This window comes from Coregonus clupeaformis, chromosome 2 (assembly GCF_020615455.1).
Source record: "Coregonus clupeaformis isolate EN_2021a chromosome 2, ASM2061545v1, whole genome shotgun sequence".
Taxonomy (NCBI): domain Eukaryota; kingdom Metazoa; phylum Chordata; class Actinopteri; order Salmoniformes; family Salmonidae; genus Coregonus; species Coregonus clupeaformis.
In genome coordinates this window covers 34,949,428-34,972,421 of record NC_059193.1, presented here as the reverse complement: position 1 = coordinate 34,972,421, position 22,994 = coordinate 34,949,428, and the positions used below count along the sequence as shown (strand labels likewise).

Sequence of the window (22,994 nt, the reverse complement as noted above, 5' to 3'; positions counted from 1 at the left end):
GAGTAAATAGAACCGAATATATTGATAAATCACCTTGTCCGAGAGATTTACATGTCACTTCAGGGTAAGCCTACACGGAACGGCCCTTAAGTGTTTCTACAATCCCCTCTGGGGAAAAATGAATGGTGGAAAAACGATTGGAACCATTTTCCTGTGACTGCTATGTTTTATGGTTGTCACCTCAACTGTGGGGCTCTATACTACCCTTTTAGAGTTGCCCTGTCTCTTTTCCCCAATAAGTGATGCTGTTGTATCAATTTCTTTAAAATACACTGCTCAAAAAAATAAAGGGAACACTTAAACAACACAATGTAACTCAAAGTCAATCACACTTCTGTGAAATCAAACTGTCCACTTAGGAAGCAACACTGATAGACAAATTGCACATGCTGTTGTGCAAATGGGATAGACAGCAGGTGGAAATTATAGGCAATTAGAAAGACACCCCCAATAAAGAAGTGGTTCTGCAGGTGGTGACCACAGACCACTTCTCAGTTCCTATGCTTCCTGGCTGATGTTTTGGTCACTTTTGAATGCTGGCGGTGCTTTCACTAGTGTTGCATGAGACGGAGTCTACAACCCACACAAGTAGTGCAGCTCATCCAGGATGGCACATCAATGCGAGCTGTGGCAAGAAGGTTTGCTGTGTCTGTCAGCGTAGTGTCCAGGGCATGGAGGCACTACCAGGAGACAGGCCAGTACATCAGGAGACGTGGAGAAGGCCGTAGGAGGGCAACAACCCAGCAGCAGGACCGCTACCTCCGCCTTTGTGCAAGGAGGAGCACTGCCAGAGCCCTGCAAAATGACCTCCAGCAGGCCACAAATGTGCATGTCTGCTCAAACGGTCAGAAACAGACTCCATGAGGGTGGTATGAGGGCCTGACGTCCACAGGTGGGGGTTGTGCTTACAGCCCAACACCGTGCAGGACGTTTGGCATTTGCCAGAGAACACCAAGATTGGTAAATTCGCCACTGGCGCCCTGTGCTCTTCAGATGAAAGCAGGTTCACACTGAGCACGTGACAGACGTGACAGAGTCTGGAGACGCCGTGGAGAACATTCTGCTGCCTGCAACATCCTCCAGCATGACCGGTATGGTGGCATTTCTTTGGGGGGGCCGCACAGCCCTCCATGTGCTCGCCAGAGGTAGCCTGACTGCCATTAGGTACCGAGATGAGATCCTCAGACCCCTTGTGAGACCATATGCTGGTGCGGTTGGCCCTGGGTTCCTCCTAATGCAAGACAATGCTAGACCTCATGTGGCTGGAGTGTGTCAGCAGTTCCTGCAAGAGGAAGGCATTGATGCTATGGACTGGCCCGCCCGTTCCCCAGACCTGAATCCAATTGAGCACATCTGGGACATCATGTCTCGCTCCATCCACCAACGCCACGTTGCACCACAGACTGTCCAGGAGTTGGCGGATGCTTTAGTCCAGGTCTGGGAGGAGATCCCTCAGGAGACCATCCGCCACCTCATCAGGAGCATGCCCAGGCGTTGTAGGGAGGTCATACAGGCACGGGAGGCCACACACACTACTGAGCCTCATTTTGACTTGTTTTAAGGACATTACATCAAAGTTGGATCAGCCTGTAGTGTGGTTTTCCACTTTAATTTTGAGGGTGACTCCAAATCCAGACCTCCATGGGTTGATACATTTGATTTCCATTGATAATTTTTGTGTGATTTTGTTGTCAGCACATTCAACTATGTAAAGAAAAAAGTATTTAATAAGATTATTTCATTCATTCAGATCTAGGATGTGTTGTTTAAGTGTTCCCTTTATTTTCTTGAGCAGTGTATATATTTTTTCAATGATTGCTGCCATCAATGCGTTGCTCACTTCACTTTTACTAGACCAGTTTAGGAGTGCGTATACTATAACCTGTAGAGAAGTCCTGAAATGATTTTTTAGGGGTAATCAAATGTTTATTTTCAGTGTGCAGGTTTTAAACGTCAATAGACTATCATATTTTTTGTACATGCCTATTTAAGGACAAAAACTTGTGACAAGATACCACCAAATAAATACTGACAAGCTGTTGGTGCGCGTGTTGGCCTATGTTCCACGTTGTAGCTAGGTGTGGTGGGTGTGTCGGTACTCTACGAATGCCAGGTGTCACAACGGGATTTAACCATTTCCATTTTCCCAAATCCACAGGTGAGTTGATTTAGGATGTTAAATATTATATACCATAATCCTCCCTAAATCTCATCTACATGCTGTTGTGATAGGCTACAGTACCAATTATTTGAATGAGAGGGATTTGTACTGTACTAATAAACATGACATTTTTGCAGATATTTTAGTGGGACATGACGCGCCTTACCAATTTAACCGTCTTGCTGGTTATTGCCTGCATATCTCAGCAGTTTATGGTGGCGAACTGTCAAGGATCTAAAGAAAGAGGGACCAAATGACAGAGCAAAAGCAACTTCTCAGCCAGAGACCAGACGCAATGCACTTGGTTTGCGACAGGTGACGATGCCTTTGTGCTTAGCGTGAACTGCAAAAAAGGGAAAACAAGTTTCGACTGCGAATATGTGGCCAAACCAGCCACTTGCCAATAATACTGCGCGCTTCAGGGTCTTTTCCTGTGTTTGGTCCGGACTGCGTTCTCACCTGCAGCGAGCCGCACCACGGTAGGAATGGAATCGGACCGAGGCCACCCATTTCGCGCCCCAGATCTTCTAATTTGTGAAGTGTGAAAGTTCCAAATCACAATTTGTGTGTGGCATCAGTAAAATCTGTCCGAATGCCATGTCTTGTTTTGGCCTCTTGGTGGCAGCAGAGCACTACTGCTCCCAATTGCATTAGGACCCGATTCAGATCTAGGGACATTTTTAAAATGTATTTATTTAACCTTTATTTAACCAGGTAAGCCAGTTGAAAACACGTTCTCATTTACAACTGCGACCTGGCCAAGATAAAGCAAAGCAGTGCGATAAAAACAACAACACAGAGTTACATATGGGGTAAAACAAAACAAAGTCAAAAATACCACAGAAAATATACTGTATATACAGTGTGGGCAAATGTAGCAAGTTATGGAGGTAAGGCAATAAATAGGCCATAGTGCAAAATAATTACAATTAGTATTAACACTGGAATGATAGATGTGCAAGAATTGATGTGCAAATAGAGATAATGGGGTGCAAATGAGCAAAATAATAACAATATGGGGATGAGGTAGTTGTGGGCTAATTTCAGAAGGGCTGTGTACAGGTGCAGTGATCGGTAAGGTGCTCTGACAACTGATGCTTAAAGTTAGTGAGGGAGATAAGAGTCTCCAGCTTCAGAGATTTTTGCAGTTTGTTCCAGTCATTGGCAGCAGAGAATTGGAAGGCATGGCGGCCAAAGGAGGTGTTTGCTTTGGGGATGACCAGTGAGATATACCTACTGGAGCGCATACTACGGGTGGGTGTTGCTATGGTGACCAATGAGCTAATATAAGGCAGAGATTTGCCTAGCAGTGATTTATAGATGGCCTGGAGCCAGTGGGTTTGGCGACTAATATGTAGTGAGGACCAGCCAACAAGAGCGTACAGGTCACAGTGGTGGGTAGTATATGGGGCTTTGGTGCCAAAACGGATGGCACTGTGATAGACTACATCCAATTTGCAGAGTAGAGTGTTGGAGGCTATTTTGTAAATGACATTGCCGAAGTCAAGGATCGGTAGGATAGTCAGTTTTACGAGGGCATGTTTGGCAGCATGAGTGAAGGAGGCTTTGTTGCGAAATAGGAAGCCGATTCTAGATTTCACTTTGGATTGGAGATGCTTAATGTGAGTCTGGAAGGGGAGTTTACAGTCTAACCAGACACCTATGTATTTGTAGTTGTCCACATACTCTAGGTCAGACCCGTCGAGAGTAGTGATTCTAGTCGGGTGGGCGGGTGCCAGCAGCGTTCGATTGAAGAGCATGCATTTAGTTTTACTAGTGTTTAAGAGTTGCAGCGGAGGATGCAGAGCTGGTGGCCGGGGTAGTGGTAGCCAGGTGGAAAGCATTGCCAGCCGTAGCAAAATGCTTGTTGAAATTCTCGATTATTGTAGATTTATCGGTGGTGATAGTGTTTCCTAGCCTCAGTGCAGTGGGCAGCTGGGAGGAGGTGCTCTTATTCTCCATGGACTTTACAGTGTCCCAAAACCTTTTGGAGTTAGTGCTACAGGATGCAAATTTCTGTTTGAAAAAGCTAGCCTTTGCTTTCCTAACTGCTTGTGTATATTGGTTCCTAACTTCCCTGAAAAGTTGCATATCGCGGGAGCTATTCGATGCTAATGCAGTACGCCACAGGATGTTTTTGAATGTACACCTTTCCTACACACTTCTCAGTAGTTGGTATTCAGATGTAACTTATGCAGGTGCGTAATGGGCTCTGCAGGTGTGGTTCCCTTGTGTGTGCTGATTAAATTGAATTCAACCGCTGAAAATCATCCCACTTGCTGGCCAACAGAATTTCTCAAGGAGTTTTCATTCAATAGGATTTTCAGTACGTTTATCTAAAATCATCCCTTTAAATTTGGTGTACTTTTATTTTTTATTAGAGAGAACTGTTCAGAATATTAGGGATCAATGAAGGAAAGCCATGTAAATACATGCATGTTCATCCCCTTTTCAGCACCAATTGGTAGATTAAGAAAATACTCTGATCTTGTATATTATTTAGGGTTAGGAAAGTATTTGCATTAAAAAAAAAAGTTTGGAGAGCCTTTACACATGAAATATATTGTTGAATCAAAAGTAGTGGTTTGATTCGACCTGAAAGTTTCCATATTCAATTGTTCTATCCATTAAATATTGGAAGGTGAGAAGTGTACAATGGGGTTGACCAGTAGTTCTATAAATCTACCCTAATAATCCTCACTAATAATGGAACTGTGATGACAATGGTCAAGTTGTCGTAAACCTTGCTCCAGGTTTAAACTGCTACGTATGGTCTGCGTTCCATAATGATTCAAATAGTTTACATGTTCCAAATTGTTGCACAACTTGTAATACTTTAGCCGAATATGATCCACTATTGCTAGCGATCCTCAGAACAACCACACAAATGTGACAGAGGAAAGAAAGGTAAACTAACGATATAATGGAATGATGCAAAATGTAAGGAAACTAAGACTGAAGTGAAAATTATAAATGTATGTTGGTATAACTGACGGTGGTTACCGATAGTGGCTAATATCTAACATTAAACAAATTGTAAAAAATAGAGTGAATATAATATAATTAAAACATTCTAGAAACCATAAATCAACTTGGTAGGCTATACTGTCATTTGCACATGGCTACAGAAGCCTATAACTTGGGTCTCCATATTTCATATCTGCAAGTTATAAGGCCAGCATTTCATAAACTTCACTATTGAAAAGGTGATATGTTGATATTCTTCAGTTTGGTGCCATGTGATTGGTTTCACATTTGTCTCCAGCGATCATAAGGTCAAATGGATATAAACAATTGTCGTTATATTTACAATCCCCTTATCCAAACGGCTTAATAATTTACCTAGCTCTTATCAATTTGTAAGTTACAGTGCATGGAGAATGGTGTTATTTCTATTGGGGGGGAGAGATACATCTTTAGACACATCTTTAGACACACCTCCGCCACACCTTAATTCAGGGTTTCCCAAACTTGGTCCTCGGGACCCCAAGGGGTGCACGTTTTGGTTTTTTCCCTTGCACTACACAGCTGATTCAATTAATCAACTAATCATCATGCTTTGAAAATTTGAATCAGCTGGCACCATTGGAAAAGCCTATAAGACCGTCCCACTTTAGCTACTCCATGCTGTCCTACTTCAGCTAGCTATGGTTGGTAAAGCGTAACAACAACAAAAATGACAATTACAAAATTGAAACATATTGGCAACTGTTTTTCATTTATTTTGATGTACCAGTACATAGTATGCACATTTACATGTGGTTTGTCTGCAAGGGCTTAGTAAAAATATTTTTGATTTCACTTGTCAGACAAAGAAATAAACACATCGGGATTAAGCAGTCCCAGTTCATATGATATCCCACCTGGGTGAATTCAGAAAAAGCTGGACACTTTTTCCATTTCCGTCTTCTGTAACCTCTTTCAACATCTATCCAACATATTAGCCCAACACATGATACATTTCTGAAATCCTCAAGATGTTTCCTAAATCACACAGCATTGAATTGACTTGTCATTGGGGTACAATTAGGACTATCCCAGTTTATCTAACCTGCTGTACCAGTTTACTAAATGCGAACTGAAAAGAATATTTTGGTTCAGTGTACACATGGGTATGTCATGCCTCCTGTGAAAATGATATCAACACTTGTCCCTTTTGTGTGATTGGGAAACATCTTGAGGATTTCAGAAATGTATTATGTGTTGGGCTAATATGTTGGATAGATGTCGAAAGACGTTACAGAAGATGGAAATTCAGAAAGTGTCCCACTTATTCAAAATTCACCTATTATGAACATGCTTGCATTCAAACCACATCCCTAAGTTTGAAAAACATAACAGATCTAGGCATCTGTGACATAAATGCATATTGTCTCATCAAAATGTTGTATTATTATGGTTGGCATCTGGCTCTGTTTTGATTTGAAAGCCACCATTCAAAGCTGAGTGTCCCATCTAAATGGATGAAAGCTGCTTACAAATAGATACAACCTTAGAGGGAGATGATATGATTGACACTTCAAAAAATGTTATACATTAACTCTGAAGAAAGGAATGGCAGTTCTCCACAAAGGCAACAAATAATGTTTCCTCTAATCCTGAAGATGTGAATGTATGCCACACATACAGATAGGCTACATAATACATTGTTTCATGAGATAAAAGAAGCAGACTGATCATGTAAAAAAATGTCTTCTCACAATTTAGTTAAACAATGTAAACACAACATGTCTGTATATTTTCTCCAGCAATGTGTATGTGTCATTGTGTATGAGTCATTTTAATCAAACTCTACCTCCAAAGACAACATAATGATGATTAAACAACATATTGTTGTTTTCTGTTCTCAGCTCGCCTATGATTTGATTCTATGCCTGTGATTGTAGGCAGAGGTAGCCAATGGCAGTGAGAGGGGCTTCTCGCTCTCTTTGTGTGTACGGTGTACGACTCCCGGTGATAAATTGGGAGTCTGGCTATGTACGGCGAGCGCTGACAGCAGAAGAGAGCACGGAGCCCAGCAACAGAAAGCTTACCACACATTTCCCCAGTATGTCTTGACGAGAGCACAAGTCTACACCATGGACCGCCTCTCCCTTGCTTCTTCTCCAGATAACGATGACGACACAACTCAACAGGAGGACACATGGAATATCTGAGGAAAAACAAAACCATGGAGGGAAAGAAAATGACCAAGCCAACCAGCCCCAAGGATCTACCATTCTAAAATGACAACCATGACCACACCTCAGCACCGGTCCAAACGTTAAAAGACCAAGAACGCGTCCAGGGGGGACTCCAGAGCTGACCCATGCCTTCGCCGAGGAGGTTCTTGGTGGCGTCCACCTCGTTGCCCGTAGCCTTGGGCTGGGGCTGGAACCTGAGCGTGTACCTGGGGCTGTTGCTGCTCCTGTTGCTGCTGCTGGGGCTGCTGCTCTGGATGCTCCTCCAGCAGCTGAGGAACTCAGTGGGGTCTAGTCTGCAGGCCGGGCGCTCTCTGAGGGACCCTCGCCATGGTCAGAGAGGAAACTATGTCCTGTAAAGGAAGAATACGAGTGTGCTGACTTTGTTGGACTGTATCTCCATCTTGTTGGAAGGAAAGACTGTCTTCTCTAGACTTGTATTGGACTGTGCCATCTAAATGATGTAGATGTAAATGTAAAATACCTTGTTGTAAGGAAAGGCTGTTTTTTCTGAAAGGATGTTGAACTTTGCCTCGCAGCTTGTTCGACGGAAAGACTGTATTTTCAAGATCAAGAATTCCAAACAGATATAGTATTTGACAAAAACAGAATCATTTCAAACCTGGATATGATCACATAGTCTATTTATGCATGGGTATATTTGGGAACAGATTTCCTCAATTAAAATCACTTTGACATAATTTCCTGGTGATTTTACAGTATTTTATGTCCAAGAACGAAAATGATTAATAATAGTGCAATATGTATTTATTTTTTGCTCAGAAAACTTGGAGGGCCAAATAAAATCACCTGCGGCCTGAATTTGGCCCGTGGCCCGCCTATTGGGGAACCCTGCTGTAGACCTTGTCATAAGGAAAGATAGTATTTTTTGAAAGCGTGTTGGACTATCCCTCACAGCTTGTGGAAAGGAAAGACTGTTTTCTCTATAAATCTGTTTGAATGTACTGGTCCTCATGGTTTGTAGAATACTTAACATAAAGCCCTCTTCAGAAGTTTATTGGACTGCCTCACAGCTTGTTGACTGACTGGAGCTATACACTATGGAGCATATAACATGCCTATGACCTGCTATAAACTGCTTATTTTCCACTCAATTGAGTAATGGATCATAGAGACCACAGCAGTGCTTTGGACTGATTAGTTGTGATTGACAGAGACCGTGACTCGGCAATCCTTGTTTTATCCACGTATTGCATCTTATTTCCATATATGTATTGTGCCTAAAATTGTACATAACAATGTATTCACCATTGTATCAGTAGATATTTTCTGAGGAGTGCATACAATGTAAGATTTGCTGAGAATATACTCTGATATTAAAGGGATATCACCCAAATTACAAAATGACACATTGGTTTCCTTACTCTGTAATCAGTCTTTGGACAAGGTGTGACGGCAATGCATGGTTTGGTTTTATTTTTAGCACAAATCCCATTCAAGTCATGGAACCGATATTAGCATTTTTTCATCTATAATCATCTATAAGTGACTTTGTTGAGATTCCCAAATTTGAGATACAGTACTTTCAGATTATTTGGACATGATGCCCAAAAAAGTATAAAATCGGTACCAGGACTTGGATGGGATTTGTGCAACAAATTTGGAAACAGAACCTGGGAAACTAAACCAATGCATGGATTGCTGTCAAACCTGGTTACAGAGTAAGGGAACAAATATGTGATTTAATGATTTGGGTGAACTATCCCTTTAAGTTTATTTTCTCTTTTCTAGGCATGTTGAAGTTGTATCAAATCAATCTATGCCAGTATACAGTGTAACTTATTATAGTATTGATTGGCCACAACAGAGTAGGAGTCTCTCTCAGTATTAGTTATTGATGATATTTTCATGCAATTTATACTGCACATAAACACACCACCCATATTAACCTACTTCTTCTATTAATCTTTCGAATACATTTTCACAGTCACTTTAAAAAATCAGCCTTGCCGAGAGAAAAACACATGCAAGATCCAATCTACATTTTGATATGCTGATTAAAGCAATGCATTCGGGATGGCAATTTGCACTCCTCTCATCTCAATGGTTATTTGGTTGGAGAGTATTGAGGAAATGTCTCTAATGAAAAACCTGAAGGGAGCTTGGCCATTTGTTTAGTTAAATCTACCCCACATCCATGTCAAACCAATAACTGAATGAGTCCCTCTGGGAAAAGGGTAATATCTTTAATGTAGCACTGCCTTGGTCATGGATATATGTAACTTTCTAATCCAACCCATCCTGTTCAGATGCCCTGTGTTTTGCCTGATTAGGAAGGTGTGTGTGTGTAACTGTATGATGACACCATTTTTTCATCCATGAACATTCTGTCCGAATTAGATTTGTCTATTTGACGTCACGTCCATACTTCAGAATGTGCTTGAGAAGGTAAGCGTTTCTATGTTTCCCCAGAACATGTAATTCAGTAGCTCTTGATTTCAGCCTTGTACATGTCCATGGGGGTGTCAGGGTAGAGGTGTGTGTGTTCACTGCGTTGTGATGAATGGGAAGAGTTGTTGCTTTTCAAGGAAGGACTAGAGCTAATCAATGATGTCCTCAGCTTGAAGGTGAGAGGTTAATGAATCTTCAATGGCTGAATCCACCGTTCAAGTAGCTCACAACAACAACAAAATGCATCCTTGACTTGGCTCCGTTATACAGTGGCGTGAAAAAGTATTTGTCCCTTTCTGATTTTCTCTATTTTTGCATATTTTTTACACTAATGTTATCAGATCTTCAACCAAAACCTAATATTAGATGAAGGGAACCTGAGTCAACAAATAACACCAAAATGTGGTACTTATTTCATTTATTTAAACTTTTACTGCAGTGGGCTAAATCAGGGTCACAGTGTTTCTTGGTAGTCTTAAACAAATCTACTTTCAAACCAAAGTATATACCTCACACACATGGTTATGGGCTTACAAAAAAGAAGACACCATGTCAGATATAGAGTTGAAATGTGTTCAATTTTGAGTTTGCATCCCAATATTACACTTTATATACATCACAGAGCACTGAAATATAACAAAATCATTTGACATAGAAACACCAGATTTTCAGCCAGTTTTTTTAAATGATGTTGATTAATTATGAAAAATATTAATAACATTCCACCCATGAGGCCACTAGAAGGTGATTTGGTCATTTGACTGCAGGAAACTACTAAATGAATTTATGCAACACCCAATGCCCCTGTGTGAAAAAGTAATTGCCCCATTACACTCAATAACTGGTTGTGTCACCTTTAGCTGCAATGACTGCAACCAAACGCTTCCTGAAGTTGTTGATCAGTCTCTCACATCATTGTGGAGGAATTTTGCCCCACTCTTCCATGCAGAACTGCTCTAACTCAGCGATATTTGTGGGTTATTGTGTATGACACAGAAAAATGATGTGTCATACACGTACACACACCTGTGCACACATACACACTCACAGCTTCCTAAATGTGTTGCTTTTCATCCATTCTGATGTAGACTTGGTTGTGTGTTTTGGATCATTGTCTTACTGCATGACCTAGCTGTGCTTCAGCTTAAGATCACAGATGGATGGCCTGACATTCTCCTGTAGAATTATCTGATACAGAGCAGAATTAATGGTTCCTTCAATGATGGCAAGTCGTCCAGGTCCTCAGGCAGCAAAGCATCCCCAAACCATCACATTACCACCAAAATGCTTGACTGTTGGTATGAGGTTCTTACTGTGGAATGCAGTGTTTGGTTTTCGGGTCTACTTTTGACTAATCTGTCCATAGAACATTCTTTCAGGAGTCTTGACGATCATCCAGGTGCTTTCAGGTGCTTTTTGGCAAACTTGAGTCTACTTTTTGGATGACATGGGTCCTATTATGCCTGGCAAAAACCAAACACTGAATCAGAAAGGGGCAAATACTTTTTCACGGCACTGTAGCCTCATTTGTGACATTGTACATTTCGATTTCGATTCAGATTTTGTCTTCAGTTTACCTCAGCAAAAATAAACTCATGTGGCATTGACAGGCAAAAATTATTCTCTGAATTACAAAAATATTATGGCAGTATTTTTTGTCCAAAAAATTGTCTCAGATAAATAAACAAGACAAAAGCGTCACGTTTTCACCAACAAAGCTTTGTTTAATAAGGTCAAGGATGTGTTACTATGTGCTGAACTGCACTGAGACTTAGCGACAACCTTGACAATAAAAACTGTCCTTTATACTACCTTGTCTATCACATACACAACCCAAGTGGGTTTACTTTAACTATGATGTGCCTAAACTAACCACAGAGGCCCAAACCTTTTGACGTAAAACATCGTAACAATTAAGGAATTTGAACAGTTCAAATTCCTTGGTAACAGTGGGTCCATCCACTTCACTAACAAGCCACACAAAATCAGAGAAAAGAACTCAAGCTGGGCATAGGGACACGTGGCTATGATGATAATTCATTATGTGACCTGTTGGGTACTACAGTATGTCCTGTAGAATCATGATTCATCAATGTCACCGGCTGATGGTGTGTGAGCCAAACACGCAGCATCATACTATTTTTCTATTCTTTATTTTGGTGGGCGGAGGTGTTCAGTGGTTGACTAATGTCATCTGTCACCACTTGGTAATCTGCAGGGCTCAATAAACCAACATATGACCTTTAGCAAGTCTACACCTCCTATCTTGTCTCTCCCTGGTGATCACCATGGCCTCGGGGCCTACGTTATCATAATGGATTCTGCCCCTGTCAACACACCTCTGAGGAGGGTGATTCATGTAAACTCTCCAACAATTAATTAATGTGTTATTGAAGTTTAATGGATTAATGAATTAAATAATGTATTAATTATAGTTATTTACCACTTCTTTCTATAAGCTTTATACCATCCATAATGTGATGACTCTTCATTTACATAAAATAAATATTTTTTATTATTATGAATAGAAAATATGTTAGCCCCTTTAGATGTTGTATTGATTCTCAGGCCTGCATAGTCTGAGGTCATAGTAGCTTAATAATAAACACTTGGGTTTCACTGTGAGTTCAGAACCTGAGAAACAGGCATATATTTTTAAATCATCCACGTCTAGAACCTCACACTGCAATTTATCCCAAGGTGACAAAAAGTATTGAAGGAAGTCACTTCAACCCAACCAAATCTCATGATCTGATTTGAGAAGCACTCCCAGACAGTCCTCTCAATATCTCAAAGAGCTCTCAATATCCGTGGAAATGTATCCCTCTCTATTTTATCAGCCACCTCCTTAGAGTATAGGAGGATGGGACCAAATAAGCAGCGGGAGGAACCCGAAACTGACGCCTCGATTTATGAATGTAATTTATTGTCCATTTATCAGCACTTGGAAAGTGAGCTGTCCAGTTGGACGTATATCATTCTGTCCCAACTGAGGTGGAGATTTTAATAATAATCCCTCCATATCGACTAGCTGTTGAAACCAAGAGTGAGGAAGAAAAACTGCTGCTGCAGAAGGGTGAACTCTGTGCAAACTTCAAACTCCAACAACTGGTGGCAGTATTCTCGAGAGGAAGGAGGATACATAGCACTGCACTCTTAGGCCTAAATGTGGCACCCTAGGGAGACAAGTCCATCACAGAAGGACCTAGGTTACACTTCATACCTAATAACTTAAATAAATAAGCAATTATAAATGCATTATATATTGAAAGAAATGTCATAAATGCTTATGAACTGTACCACTTATAATGCTTATGAATGCTTTATAAGTAATTAAATATGTGATAATAGTATGTATCATAGACTATCTGTAAATACTTTATTTATGCTTATTCATGTTATAAAGTTATTAAAGTTAAAGTCATTAAAGTTATTATAAAGTCTTACCACAGTTTTTATCATACAGTCAGGCTGGCGGTTGAAGATGGGGTGAAGTCTTTGGTGTGTAAGATTCTCACTGTATATTGTTGTTGGTATGTGTTGGTATCTTTGCTTGTTTAGCCTTGACTCAACTCCAAAACCCCTAAGATGAAACCGAGATCTGTATACTGTAACTCGACAAGAGACGATGCTTACCTGGGCTCCTGTCTCCTCGCAAGTGCTCACTTTAATTAAGGTTTGCTGTGTGCAGGACAGGAAGGGTGATATGGGAGAGATAGGACACATACACCTTGTTGTTGTTGTGATCTGCTGATCTCACTCCTATCAATGATCTCATCCCGTCTACCACAGACTACTCACTCAGCCTCTCCCACAACTCAACATGCTACTTTCAGAGTTGAGTGAAGATAAGGGAAGCTGGTGAAGAGGAGGCATGGGCTACTGTTTGTGTTTGTAAGCTTTAAAAAACTCTAAACATAGAACATGAAAGTCCGACTCAGTATGAAGAATGGTGAGATCTATTGTAACCTTGACTTGCTCTGTCTGTCCAAATACAATGTGACAGGAGCAAAGATCAAGGTGAAACTTAAAAAAACAAAGATCTGCACATTTGCTCTGGGTAGGTTGCATTGATTCCACACTTTGTATATATATGTATATGTTCTTAATTCCATTCCTTACTTAGATTTGTGTGTATTGGGTATATGTTGTGAAATTGTTAGATATTACTTGTTAGATATTACTGCACTGTCGGAGCTAGAAGCACAAGCATTTCGCTACACCTGCAATAACATCTGCTAAATACGTGTATGTGACAAATAAAATGTGATTTGAATGAAGTTGTCGAGTGAAACTATTGGGAAGACTGCCTATTGTGGCCCCACATAACATTGACTTGTTCAACATTCCTCCATCTCGCAAACAAAAAATATGTATGAGTCATGTTTGCGTCAGATCTGGGCTAAATACATGCTGGGATGTCACTTTCAAATCCTAGAAAATATTTAAGGTGTGCCGCTCTTGATTTAGCTTAGAGTTTACACTTTTGGTTGTATGTATTCAATTGTTGTATTATTGCGTTGTATTACTATTTCATTGTACCGGGAACTGCATCTCAAGTATTTCAAAGTATTTCATATGTATCTAACTGAGTTCTGGTTTGCTTATACAGATCTAAACTTAACCTATATCTATCAAGTCAGGGAAGTGGTTGATAAGTTGTTTTAGGTACACTCCCCTACTAATTTATTTAGACAGTGAAGCTAAAACTTTTGATTTGGTGTACTCCAGCATTTTGGATTTGAGATCAAAATGTTTTAAATGAGGCGACATTACAGAATGTCCCCTTTTATTTGAGGGTATTTTCATACATACCGGTATCTGTTTTACCGTTTAGAAATGAATGCACTTTATGTATATAGTCTCCCATTTGAAGGTATCATAAGTATTTGGCCAAATTCACTTATTGTGTCATTTTGGAGTCACTTTTATTGTAAAAAATAATATAATATCTTTCTGAACACTTCTACATTAATGTGGATGCTACCATGATTACGGATAATCATGAATAAGGCTGGAATGGGATAGTAGGGACATTTATAAATTATACCCTATTTAGGGAAATTCTAAGCTGAAATGTAAAATATCTTTATTGGATCCCTCACTGTCCATTGTTACAACAGTCTCTCTTACTGTCTCTCTTGACCGTGTGTTAGTGTGGTAAATGTATCATATGTATACTACATTGTAAAAACACCAGAATGCATTAGGTCATGATCCCCCGTTTCATTGACAGCTGCTGAAATAGGATACTTTATTTGGGCAGTGGAGTAGTTCAGTTAGGCCTTCCCCACACTGTTGTTGTCGTGCGCTTAGTGAGCGTTAAGAGGCATGGAGTAGAGGAGTGTCAATACCCATAACATGTTCATAGCCTACTGTATCTTTACTGCACTTTCCATTCTTAGAGGTCAAAAACAAGACACCTTTGGTAAGACACCTTTTCGTTTTTGTTAATATTCATATGGTTTATACTGCAGTGTTTTTGTGACTTATCTGAGACAAGACAGAAGATCATTAGTGCATTTAATATTTAAAAAAACTTTTGTGTATTTGACATCCTACGCTCAATTAATTTAACTTATGAATTTCCATGTTTTTCTACAAAATTTGAAGACCATTTGTTGTTGTAAATTGATGCTCTTAGAAGCGTGACTCTCAGTGCCATTGTAAATGATGATATACCAGCTTATGTAATGCTTACAAAATTGCTTTTTCAGATTTGATCAATTCTACTTTGTCTCATCAACAAGTTATATCTAATGGTAAGTGTTTTTGTTTGTTTACTGCTGTGTTAGTTCAAAGCATTGCAAATACAGCAGTGAAATGGACCGCACCAGTTCTGGTTGACTTGGGATCATTATCCAATGATTGCCACTTTTGGCCAGTTTTCTTCAGTACATAATGTATTGAAGAAAACGCTAATAACATAACAACTGTATTATTACCAATTAAGAACATCTCATTTCCACGTATTCATTTGAAACTTCAAGTTGTTCACTCACTATGGAGATGTACTCATTAAAAGTGCAATATGACAGCAAACAGCTCCCCTGCTGTGGCATCAAGCACTAACTTATTGAAACTAATTGAATCTGGTTCATTTCTTTGATTTGATTGTAATTCCAGACGCTTCTTCAGCTTGTTATGAATATTTCTAACAATTAGATTAGATTATTAAAAAGACAGTCAGAGGTCGACTTCCATGCACCATTTCCTCATAATGGTGGGACATTTGCATAGTGTTGTATTACCGTAAGGATGGTAACAGGGATAGCGTGGGTCTAAGCCCACCCACCTAGAATAGGGTTTCATTGGGGGAGACCTGACTTGAATATCCCTGAGGTAGTCAGGTAGACTCTAGCTCAGCGTAGCAATGTCCATCCTCAGTCCGCACTTGTAATCCCCACACATAAATCTAAGAGGACTCCAATCACTCTGCGTTGGAAACTTGAAATAGAAAGACAGACAGACAGACATGCATGGTCTCTTTTGGTTGGTGTGACTCGCAATGGGTTTCAACCATTGAGTAAATACAGCCAAATGCCATCAATCTAACAGTGGATTGTCCCATAGTCCTATTTGCATTAGTTGATTACTGTTTGTACAGATTGCCTGTGTCTCTTTGCATTATTACTTCAATGCCTGCGGGAAAACAGAAGACATCTTTAATTGTTAATGAAAAAGCTAAGACACTAGCCTTTAATGTTCATTCACTCAGCATTAAAATATCTTTTTTTAACTTAGGTGTGTGGTAGTCAGTCAAGTTGCTGCCTCCTTCTGGTAATTCTACTAATTTAATTTAATGAATCCTTTCTCCAACCTTTTTGAGGTTATTCTGAACCATGTGAACTTGAATGTACTGTAGATCAAATCAAGATTGTCATTCCATTTTTCTGTTGTTGTTCAAAATAAAATGAATCCATCATCCTCCTCAAATTTTAAGTCACCAACCGCCACTGATGTAGTCTTCACCCCTCACCCACTGTATTTATTCACCCCTGGTCTTGTAATTCTAGTCGCTCCCTTATATCAATATCTTTAAAGATTAAACATAGTAGAATAATTGAATACCTTGTGCTGATAGCCTTTAATTTGACTCATAATGCCTCACCAACAGACAATGGCTAACATGTCAACCATTAGCTAAACATAGCTAACCAGCAGCAATCGCAATATGTAGCAGAATCGGACATTCAGTCGATTCAATTTGTGTGTGTTTTCGATCAGCACAAACCAGTAAATCTTGCTAAGTAGACAAAGAGATGCACAACAAAGCAAATTATATTTTCCTCAGAGATGGAAACCAAGTACAATTGAGAGAATTATGACTCTACATGACACAGGCTAGGCCTATCAATATGAGCTTGTATGTGTTTACTTCTGAGTTAGCATTGATAGCTAACATATATGTAGATTAACACAGACTAGATTACAGTAGCCTAACCATCTGGAAGGGACAAAATAAAGTATTACAACGTGTCTATTGAGACACACAGCTGCACAATATCCCACTATTATCCCCCTTCTGATGCTAAGCTTTCGGCTCTGCAACCAAACATGCTTGCTAGATTATAGTTTGATTGTGCAAAACATTTTCTCCCATGTCGGTCCCACAACAACACATATTCAGGAAATGCAGGCAATGTAAAGTATGTATTCTGTTCCTTCTGCTAATCAGTTGTTATTTCTTTCCCACAGGCTTCCTACAGAGGCAGTGTGAAAGACTTTGTCAACTTCAATGCCAAGCAGGATGCTGAGCTCCTGCACAAGGCCATGAAAGGCATAGGTGAGTTAGATGCACTTAAAGTTATACATATAATAATATATGCAATTTAGCAGACACTTTTTAAAGTGATTTACAGTACTGTGAGGGCATACATTTTAGTATGTGGCCCCAGCGGCAATTGAACTCATAAACCTGCCGTTTCTAGCTCTACACTCTTACCAACTAAGCCACATATGACCAGATATAAACTCTATCAGAGAAACTGCAAAATATGTAATTACACTGTAATAAACCAGTAACAAGTGGTATTTACAGAGTATTTACTTCTTAATTAAAAAATGTTTGCTTAGAAAAACTGCATTAGCTTGGTGTGCAGGCTTGTACTATAACTACCTGTACTTAAATATCTCATAAAATACTTTATTCCCCTGCAATTCCCCTGGCATAATGCCACTGTAATGGCATGTTTTTATGGAACTTCTTACTCTATCCATCTTAAGTGAGGGTTGCTAATCTATATTCTAGAGCTTCGAAGGCAGTGTTCAGCTCCAACATGATATGGAGAAAAAATTTGATTTTTATTTGGATTAGTTTTGCCTATTTGACCTTTGAACTTTGTTTCCCACTCAAATGACCTGGAATTCATCGCAGCAGTACATAAACCAATTGTCCCAGTGTTGTGATGCATTTGATGGCCTTGTACCCAAAAGACACAGCGTTGTAAAGAGGAAGGAAAGGGGAAGATGATCGTAAAATGGAGGCATATCTTTGAATTATAGCTTGATTTATCATTGGATCTCATAATCAATCTGAACTCTGCTTTGAACCAGATCACATTATAAGCTGGGACCTGCTTTATGGCATAATTAAGTACGGATAACAAATCTGTTTCAACGTTGCGCAAGAAATGCTGTGGCTTGTCTCAGCCCTGGTATTAATTGTTTTGCTGTACTTCAATGTTTTACCGCAGAGGTATTGATGCTTTTTAAAGGTATTGGTATGGATTGTTTGTGCATTAGTCCATTTGTCTCATCATTTCCCTGGTAAGAATAGGCGTATATGTTGATCTACTGCTTATTAAAGGGGAGTTCATCCTCTAGATGGGATTACATGGTGCCAATCTAATTGAGGTCTGTAGATTTTCTTGAATACATATAGCGTGGTCCGAGCCACATAGAGTTTGGCCAAGTTTGACACAGAACACCATGTTGTTGCCATTTAAACCACACTCTCTTTATGGAAAATGGACTCAGCTCGACATTAGACCAATTTTTGGGGCATGGAAATCACTGACAAACTTACATTTTTGGGTGAATCATCCCTTTATCGTTGAAAACGCAAACTTAACTTCCTTACTTGGTACACTACACCAATGTAATGGACAATGTGGTAACTAACTAGAGTTATTCCAAACTGTTAGGGGTGGCCTTGTTTTAATGAGTTCTGCAATTAATTATCAAGGCATGTTCTCATGTCACTGATTTAAGATCAATTCCTGTATGTTTGTCATCATGTTTGACAGGCACCGATGAGGACACCATTCTTATGCTCCTGACATCGCGCAGCAACAATCAACGGCAGGAAATTAAGGCGGCGTACAAGAAGGCCCACGGAAAGGTGAGACAGGAAGCTGATGACAGGCGACACGTATAGTCTGATTGATGCCTACAGATCATGTCACCAACCTCGTCATTCATCAGCCAAAACAAGCTGGTCTACCTTAGGGTTACTTACTGGAAAACAATTAGGGCGAACACCCTTACAAAAAAAAAATATACTAAAATTTGCAATTTCACATGTGAAATCACATTTTCACATTTGAAATAGCTGTTTTCACATGTTGAGTTTAAATGTAACACTTGACACCATATTTTCACATGTATTACATTTAGAGTTCACATGTTAACACCACCTTTTCACATGTGAAATGTGCAGTTTCACATGTTAAAAATGTCACCTGAAAATCAGATATGCAGTTTAACATGTGAAAAACATGCACATGTGAAAACACATTTGCTGTTTCACATGTAAAAAAACCAGTGAAAATCTCACTTTTACTTGTGGAATTGCAGATTCCCATGTGGGGTTGAAATAAAGTTATTCTCCTCACATGTGAAAAGATGGTGTTAGCATGTTGCAGTAGCAATGTTTCCATCGGTGGAATTAGGGTGACCACATCTAAAGAGCCCAATGCAGGACAAGGAAATTATTTTGCAGGACATTCGTGGAACAGTGGACAGGATATTTTTTGTAAATTGATGCAAAAAAATGTTTACGTTAAAAATATATATATTAACGCAATTAAATTAAACACCTCCCTCTTTCCTGCTATTTTCTCTATCTTTGGTTATGTTACCATGGCCTTTGCTTTCGCTGCCTTTGTTCCAGTTGCAAGTTTTGGCACAAGTTTTTCCAGCAACATAGCACCCTGTATCCCACTGCTGGTTTGCCTCTGAAGCTTAGCAGGGCCAGTCCTGGTCGGTCCCTGGATGGAAGACCAGATGTAGCTGGAAGTGGTGGGAAATAAACGTGAAAAAACACACGTGAAACTGAGAACCACATGTATCTGACTCCTGAAAATTGCAACATTGGTTTTTTTTTGCATGTGAAATTTTTCACGTTATGTGTTTTTTGTAAGGGCAGTTACAGTACACTATATGTTCTACTGTTACTAAAAAACAGTTTACCCCAAGTAGGGAAAGGGTGGCGGGGTTGGAAAGTAATAAAGGGGAATATATGTATAAAAAACATGGGGGATTGGAAGTGATGCAGACAATTACATTGATGGAAGTTACAATCTATCTGCAATATTAAATTGATCTACCCCCCCAAAAAAAATAAGTTTTAAAAAAAAGAGTAGAGCATATCCATCCACGTACTGCCAAAATGCTTTACTGTTACTCTCAGATTTGGGGTTTATTAGTACGGGCAGATTGGCATGACGGTATTGCAATTGCGCAGATGTCACGTAGCTAGCAGCACAGGGGCTGGGAGAGGTTTGTGACTTATCCATGATGAATAGCATCTGTCCAATACCTACAATATACAGTAGGCCCTCATGAGGGTTCTGAAATATTATACACCCACGCATGCCATAAGTTTCTCTATCTGCCACCCACCTACCCACCCACCACCCACAATCTCTCCCTCCCTACACCTCCCTCCTCCCCCTCTTCTTTCTCCTTTTCAATCTCCCTTTCATGTTGTTCTTTATTAATTTTCCCCCTCTCCCTCCCTTTCTCTCTTTCTCTCCCTCCCTCCCTCTCTCTCTCTCTCTCTCTCTCTCTCTCTCTCTCTCTCTCTCTCTCTCTCTCTCTCTCTCTCTCTCTCTCTCTCTCTCTCTCTCCCCTGCCTGTTCAGATCAGTACACTTTTTTTCTCCCAAATCTATAATAAACAGCTAATAAAATAAATTCCAGACATACACTTCTGTGAGTAATGTATTGAAATGTCTGGTGGCTGATGCCTTATCATAAGAGGAAAGTCAATAATACATTTAGTTATCAGGGTGCCTCTCTCTCCAGTACACGTCTTAGGGGTGACTCAACTGATGTATTTTGGAGTCAACACTAATAAATTGAACTCTCTCTCATAAACCAAACGTTGGCTTACAATTCTATGCGCACAAGTTATCAAAACACCCGTTAATCATTCAAATGTATTGATTGAGCTCTTTTATTCACATATTTTCATATTACTTTAAAAAGTCCAAACAAACACTTCCTCCATTGTCAAAGTTTTCAGAATATTAATAATGAAAATTGTTAATCATGTAACTGTATTAATCAAGGTAATGATTTTGGCTCTGTAATCCTATGTCACGATCGTTAGACGGAGTAGACCAAGGCGCAGCGTGATGAACGAACATGTTTATTTATCGTTAGTGATAATACAAACAATAACCAAAACAACAAACGATACGTGCAGTCCTACGGTACAGACCAAAAGGAACAAACCAACTGGAACAAGATCCCACAACTATTGTGGGAAAACAGCCTCTATAAATATGGCTCCCAATCAGAGACAACAAGCAACAGCTGACACTCGTTGCCTCTGATTGGGAACCACTCTGGCCAACACAGAAATACAATACATAGAATAAACACACCCTGGCTCAACATATAGAGTCCCAGAGCCAGGGTGTGACAGTACCCCCCCCTAAAGGCGCGGACTGCGACCGCGCCTGAACATAAACAAACCAGGGGAGGGCTGGGTGGGCATTCCTCCTCGGAGGCGGTTCCGGCTCCGGGCTAGACCACCACCCTCCAATAATCCCCCCGTAGCGCCCCTGGTCCGGTCTGGCCCCGCTGGCTTGAGCTGAACTGGACATCGTAGGAGCGGATAGCTTCAGCTCCGGTGTGGAGCAGCTGACCGGTACCTGACCAGGCACCGGTGACCCAGGCACGGGTTGTGCCGGACTGACGACGCACACCCCTGGCTTGGTGCGTGGAGCAGGAACGGGCCGGACCGGGCTGACGATGCGCACCCCTGGCTTGGTGCGTGGAGCAGGAACGGGCCGGACCGGGCTGACGATGCGCACCCCTGGCTTGGTGCGTGGAGCAGGAACGGGCCGGACCGGGCTGACGACTCGCACCCCTGGCTTGGTGCGTGGAGCAGGAACGGGCCGGACCGGGCTGACGACTCGCACCCCTGGCTTGGTGCGTGGAGCAGGAACGGGCCGGACCGGGCTGACGACTCGCACCCCTGGCTTGGTGCGTGGAGCAGGAACGGGCCGGACCGGGCTGACGACTCGCACCCCTGGCTTGGTGCGTGGAGCAGGAACGGGCCGGACCGGGCTGACGACTCGCACCCCTGGCTTGGTGCGTGGAGCAGGAACGGGCCGGACCGGGCTGACGACTCGCACCCCTGGCTTGGTGCGTGGAGCAGGAACGGGCCGGACCGGGCTGACGATGCGCACCCCTGGCTTGGTGCGTGGAGCAGCAACGGGCCAGACCGGGCTGGCGACGCACACCGTAGGCTTGGTGCGAGGAGCAGGAACAGGCCGGACCGGGCTGGCGACGCACACCGTAGGCTTGGTGCGAGTGGCAGGAACAGGCCTGGCCGGGCTGGCGACGCACACCGTAGACTTGGTGCGAGGAGCAGGAACAGGCCGGGCCGGGCTGGCGACGCACACCGTAGGCTTGGTTCGAACTGGGTACACACACCACTGGGTACACACACCACTGGCCTTAAACGGGGATCAGGAACGGGCCGGACCGGACTGGCAATACACCTCAGTACCTCTCGCCGTGCCTCTACAACTTCCCTCCCTCCTCTCACCAATGGCTCCCGTAACCCGGTGGCCTTCTCTCCTCGTCTCCCATTTCGCCCTGTGGCAGCCTCCTCCTGCACAGTCGCCCATGCCGTGTGCCCCCCCTAAAATTTTTCTGGGGTTGCCTCTCGTCCGTCCGACGACGACACTGTTGACGCCGTTGCTCCTCTCTCGCCAGGGCCTTAATCTTAGCCCATGGCCCTTTGCCCCCGAGCATGTCCTCCCAGGACCACGATTTGCCCAC

General features: G+C 41.4%; 1 protein-coding gene across 1 annotated transcript in view; it reads left to right on the top strand.

The window, feature by feature from the left end:
- The first annotated feature begins 15,027 nt into the window (after positions 1–15,027).
- Positions 15,028–22,994, top strand: part of LOC121537289 (annexin A5-like) — a 28,246-nt gene continuing 20,279 nt past the window's right edge. Inside the window, exons 1-4 of the mRNA XM_041844961.1 lie at positions 15,028–15,181; positions 15,471–15,515; positions 17,452–17,539; positions 19,002–19,096. Coding sequence (XP_041700895.1) covers positions 15,513–15,515; positions 17,452–17,539; positions 19,002–19,096 — 186 coding nt within the window. The 5' untranslated portion in view covers positions 15,028–15,181; positions 15,471–15,512. The remainder of the gene's footprint in view (positions 15,182–15,470; positions 15,516–17,451; positions 17,540–19,001; positions 19,097–22,994) is intronic.